Source organism: Mustela nigripes, chromosome 15 (genome assembly GCF_022355385.1).
Source record: "Mustela nigripes isolate SB6536 chromosome 15, MUSNIG.SB6536, whole genome shotgun sequence".
In the NCBI taxonomy this organism is placed as follows: Eukaryota; Metazoa; Chordata; class Mammalia; order Carnivora; family Mustelidae; genus Mustela; species Mustela nigripes.
This window is the reverse complement of record NC_081571.1, coordinates 81,470,015-81,475,862: the sequence shown is the minus strand read 5'-3', so window position 1 is coordinate 81,475,862 and position 5,848 is coordinate 81,470,015. Positions and strand designations below refer to the sequence as shown.

Genomic DNA, 5,848 nt, shown 5'->3' with positions numbered 1-5,848 from the left:
AGAGAGGAGAAGGGAGGTGGGGTAAATTGGAAGGGGAGGTGAATCATGAGAGACTATGGACTCTGAAAAACAATCTGAGGGATTTGAAGGGGCGGGGGGAGGGGAGGTTGGTACCAGGTGGTGGGTATTAGAGAGGGCACGGATTGCGTGGAGCACTGGGTGTGGTGCAAAAACAATGAATACTGTTACTCTGAAAAGAAATAAAAAATTAAAAAAAAAATAAAGGACTAAAGACATAATCAGAAATATTCAGGAAGTAGTGTACTGGCCAAGCTTACATTCCTGATATGTAAGTCAAGATAAATATACAATTCAAATCCCTGTACAGCACAATAGCAGCTATGTTTGTTCATGCTCAGTATAATATAACAGCTTATATATGGGAATTTAAAAAACTTAACATTTGCATTCATGAATCTTTCTTTGAATGGAAATTGTGGGTGTTTGGTTTCAAAATGTTGGATTTTAAAGCATGATGTAATAAACAGGCATGGAGTAAAGGTATACTTACCGGCTCAGGTTTCGTGGGGCCATTCACGGTAGCATTTTCAGGGATGCTGTCTTGAGACTGTCGCTTGCATAGACCTTTCGTGGCATCTTTGAACATAATGTCTTTCTCCAGCATACTGTCTTGCTTGGCAATCGGCAACACCAGGGGACTGCTACAGAAAATAATCAATACTATAATTAGTCTTCCACCGACATTGCCGTATTAATCAAGAAGGACCGCAACAGGACAGTTCCGTTATAGGAAGTTGTTTTATGCAGATAAGAAACCATGTCTCAACACAGAGGGGGAAAAAACAATCAATGGGGGGTCTGTCAACTTTTCTATTCGCTCTAACTTCCATTCAATTTCAACTTTAAAAGAAAAATATATTCACTTCAACTTGAGAAGAAAATGTTTACAAATGTATATAGGACTGTAGGAGACAAATCAATAAGCAATTTATAAGCTAAGGGTGAACATATGACTGAACTAAGCAGGATATTTAGATGTGAAAGTGAATGCAAACAAGTGAAGGCACAAATTATACAATTAATTAAAATATTGCTCATATACAACCCAAAATATGTTATGGAATCATGGGCAATATTTAGAGTTTGTAACAAAATAATAACAGGGGCATTAGAGAGGAATGATGTGCTCAAGGATTCCAATATTGCAAACGATCACTCATTACTTCATTCATTACAGCTCAAACTAGGCAAAAAAAGTAAAAGCTACTTCATTTTTTGTTGTCGTTCCATAGACATCATTGACAAAAGAAAGGCATTATTATGTAACGTCCATAAAAAAATAGGCACAATCTAAAAGTTTAATTTGCATTATAACAGTTTATGATAGTAAGATTTAAATAAGCATTTCCCTAAATGTTAGCATATGAGCAGAAATACGTACATATTTAATCAAGCGAAATATGCATAAATGTAATTATTTCATGTATTCTATAATAGCACTTGTGATTCTAATTAATGTTTAAATGTACTTTTTGGTTTAAAAAAAATTCAGGTGTATTAAAGTATTATCCACTGTGTGAGGATGGCCATGCTGTACGTGTCTATGTCAGATACACATAGAGTTACATGCGGTTAATTATGGGTGCGTGTAACCCATGTCACCAGGAATATACAGGATTTCTGTCACTCCTGACCATCTCCTCTTGCCTGCTCCAGGGAACCCACTGTCTCCACCTGCCTCCTGCTCCTTGCAACCACTTATTATTACTTCTTTCTCTGTAGTTTTGCCTTTTCTAAACTGTCATTTAGGGGATCATAGAGTGAGCCGCTGTTAGCATCTGCCTTTGTTGACTTAATACGTGCTTTCGAGCACATTCACGCTGCTTTATACACAACGGTTTGGTTTTCAGCGCTGAGTGGTGGTCTCCTGGGGGACACACTACACTTGGGCTCTCCATTCACCGAACCTTTGGGCTTGTCCAGTTGTTGTCAACCATGAGTGAAGCGTCTGTCCACATTTGCATGCAGGTGTTTGAGCAGACGTGTGCTTGCCTTCATCTTGGTTAGAAACCTAGAAGGAACTCCAAGCAGTCTCCAACGTGGTGCTCCCACCAGCAGCGCGTGGGCATTCCCCTGGCTTCCCGTTCTTGCCAACACCTCTCTCTCTCTCTTCTTACACCGGTTCTAGCAGGGATGTTAGTGGCTTCTCACTGTGGTTTCAAACTTTCATTTTAAGATGCTTATCCGGCATGAGAATCTCTCCTCTGGTAAAATGTGAGTTCAAACCTTCATTGCCAGAATACTGACTTCATATATTCTGGTTTCAAGTCCGTGGTCAGGTACGTACATGGCAAATATCTTCTCCCAGTCTGTGTCTCACATTTTTATCTTCTTTACAGTGTGTTTCAAAGACTTTTTTTTTTCCTATGCCTTGGGCTTCTTGTGTCTTATCTAAAAATTATTTTCCTAACCCAAGGTCAAAAGGGTTTTCTCCTAGGTTTTATTCCAGCAATTTTATAGTTGTGTGCTTTACATTTGGGTCTACGATGCACTGTGAGTGGTTTTCACATACGGTGCTATGTACACGTCAGGGGCTGTTCCATTTTCATACGGGCATCCCAATCATCCCAATGTTTCAGCACCATTTTTGAAAAGAACATCTTTCCCCAGCCACTTATCTAGGATGCCTTTGTTAAGATTCAACTGGTGATATAAGAGTGGGTCTATCTGGGGTTGTTCCATTGTGTTCCGTTGATACAACAGTCTAGTCTACACCAATATCACATGGTCTTGATTAATGTACCTGCACAGATAAGGCTTGAAACCAAGTACTTGGACTCCTCCAGCTTGGTTTTCTTTTGTTTTAGCTATTCAGGATCATTAGCATTTTCATATAGATTTTAAAATCTACTTGTCAGGGTTTATAAACATGCCTACTGGGGCTTTGATTAGCGTTCTGCTCAGCTGAATGGGAAAATTTACATATGAACAATGTTGAATTCCATCATCCAGAAGCACAGCACCTCTCTCCATTTATTTTGATCATTAATTTCTCTCAGTATTTTGTAACTTTTGGCATTAAAGTCCTGCAAATAATTTGTTAGATTTATTTTGATGTTTTAGTATCATGACAAATGAATTTTTTATTTCAACCTCCTGTTGCTGACTATAGAAATGCAAATGATGAATACTGTTATGCTGAAAATAAATAAACTTAATTAAAAAAATAAAATTAAAAGAAAAAAAAGAATACAAACTCTGGGTAGACTAACATTCATAGGGGAGGAAGAGAGGAATGAAGGGCTTCTTCCAGTAACCACAAGGTCGCACTGTTTGTAGCCATCTCTGGGCCTTATTTTCCAGCCGTATACCAAGTCTAGAAATGCGTGGATAAAATCGGAGCAGTGAATGGGCTGCATGAGTGCTGGGGTTGAGGGAAAGGTCTGAGGAATAGCTAAAGAACATATTTACAGAAATGTGAAATCTTGAGGTCTGGATGACGAAGTTTTACCCAATGGGAGATTTTTGAAGTAGGTGAGAAGGCCTGTTGATGGGAGACAGAGCGCATTATAGATGCATTCTCTGAAACCAATCTGTGAGAAAGGCCTCTGCTGAGGGATTTCTAGCATGAGACACACATACACGTGCCATGGTTTGTGTTGCAGGAGAGAAACCTGGCCAGGAGTCCAATGTTCTTTCAAGCAAGAAGCAAATGCTGCCCCAAGCAGCAGAGAAGCCAGTGCTCTTCCCTTGCTGTTTGCTCCGTGGTCCCTTTGAGCTGCCTGAGGGCCCACGCGACTAAGGGCACGTGTTTGCAGCCTGATGCGCTGGGCAGCAATGGAGCAGGGCCCTGGCAGACTAACCCTCCCAGTAGTGTGATTATTAATTTTTAAAAATTCACTATAAAATGAGAATGCTTTAAACGCTTGTAAAATTTTCACATCCAGATCTGCGGGAATCCCACTAGTGATAAGGTATTCATAACTTCAAAGACGCTGTGTTTCTTCCATGAACAACTGTGAAACAGCACCTGCTGTCCTAACTTGCAGTCACCATTCCTGGAGCTCCCAGGGTGTGTCCTCTGCTTCGCTGACATGAGAACCCTTCAAACATCTGAAGACCACTGCACTTTCTCTGTATTTTCCAGACTGTGAGTGGACCGCCATTAACACATTGTAATAATTAGATGGAATTTAATGCATGATAATCTCCATGCTAAGGACTCAGACATATTAACTCCTATTAACAGCAGTATAAGGAATATCTACTTTTCCACTTATTTTTTAGGTGAGTACACTGGGAAAGAAAGAGAAGAATGGGCTGAGGACACACAGTGCGGCAGGAGTGGAGGTAGGACTTGAGATCCAAAGCTTGTATTTTTTTTTGACAGAGAAAGAGAGACAGACACAGAGGGAACACAAGCAGGGGGTGGGGCTCGATCCTGGGACCCTGGGATCATGATCTGAGTCACCCAGGAGCCCCCAGAGTTTGTATTCTTAACCCCCCCAGTCACGCTGCCCACATCCAGAATCCACCCTCACACCCACCTGATTATCTCCTTACTTATCCCCTGAATGTCAATCACCTCTTTTTCTGCTTTGTCAGAAAGTCTTCAAAGAAAAACTAGAGAGGTTTGGCATATACCCTCCCGGTGTTTTGAGTATAAAGCGATGAAGAAAGCAGTGGTTTGACCAGTCAGGTAGAAACTACATAATGTCACCAATTAAAAAGGATTTCCAAAAGGAAGACACAGTGAGTTTACAAAAATACCTAAAATGCTCTTTTCCTATCTCAAACCTAATCACAGCATTAACAGCAGGATCAATTCTATTTCTAAATGAGAGGTGCACTTGGAAAGAAGATTGATCCAGGAATACAGGGACCTCACGCTAAGTCAGGTTTTGCTTTGCTTTGCTTTGTTTTAAGAGAGGGAGAGAGAGAGGGCGAGGAGGGGCGGAGGGAGAGGCGGAGAGCATCTTGGGCAGGCTCTATGCCCAGCACAAAGCCCAACGCCAGGCTTGATCTCAGGACTCTGAGATCATAATCTGAGCCAAAATCAGGAGTTAGACACTTCTCCCACTGAGCCACTCAGGTGCCCCTAAGATAGTTTTTACCTCAAGTTGGAAATCACCTGACCCTATAAGCCTTCAAAATCTTTGGGCCACATTTTGGCTTTGCAAATGCGGGGGTTAGATGAAGCAGGATCTTAGTGTACGCCAAGCCCTATAGATCTATGCTGTTACTACCTAATACCTCGTTATGTGTTATCTCACCCACATATTTGAAGATCACTTACACATTCAATAATATCATATATAATATGCTAGATCTTTTACTAAAAATAATTGTGAGTAACTAGTTAAAAATACTCTCATTCATGTAAGAAAAAATGACTCTAAATAATACAATTGGATCGAATGACTACTTATTTGTCATACACGTATTTTCTGTAAGAAAATACAAAACAGGCACTTTGGCTGATGGCATGGGATACTGTTTTAAAGGTTTATGGAAAACTCTTCTTTACATTTCTTCCCACTTTCAAAATGAAATACATTGTATCCGAAATCATTGTGATTAACAGTATTCACCCAAGACAACTTCTACATATTTAAATTTTCACCAGTTATCCATTTGTACACTATGAACATGTATTAAAATGTCATTTTTCTATAAAAAACAATAATTTTTAAGTAATCATTGCTATTTATTTCAACACTCATTAAACATTTACCAACCATGACAAAATATTTGATATGAGATTTTTAAAAAAAAAATTAAGATGTACTTATTATCACAAGAACAAGAACTCAATAAAGAAAAGGAAACCCGGGGCACCTGGGTGGCTCAGTGGGTTAAGCCACTGCCTTCGGCTCAGGTCATGATC

General features: G+C 39.9%; 1 protein-coding gene across 5 annotated transcripts in view; it reads right to left on the bottom strand.

Moving 5' to 3' along the window:
• The window catches only part of MYO16 (myosin XVI), a 576,627-nt gene that overhangs the window by 308,881 nt on the left and 261,898 nt on the right, over nt 1-5,848 (bottom strand). For all 5 annotated transcript variants that reach the window (XR_009400078.1, XM_059378159.1, XM_059378158.1 and 2 more), the window contains exon 10: nt 512-662. Coding sequence is in view for 4 of the 5 variants with exons in the window: in XM_059378159.1 (XP_059234142.1) it covers nt 512-662 (151 nt within the window). In the remaining variant the exon portion in view is untranslated. The remainder of the gene's footprint in view (nt 1-511; nt 663-5,848) is intronic.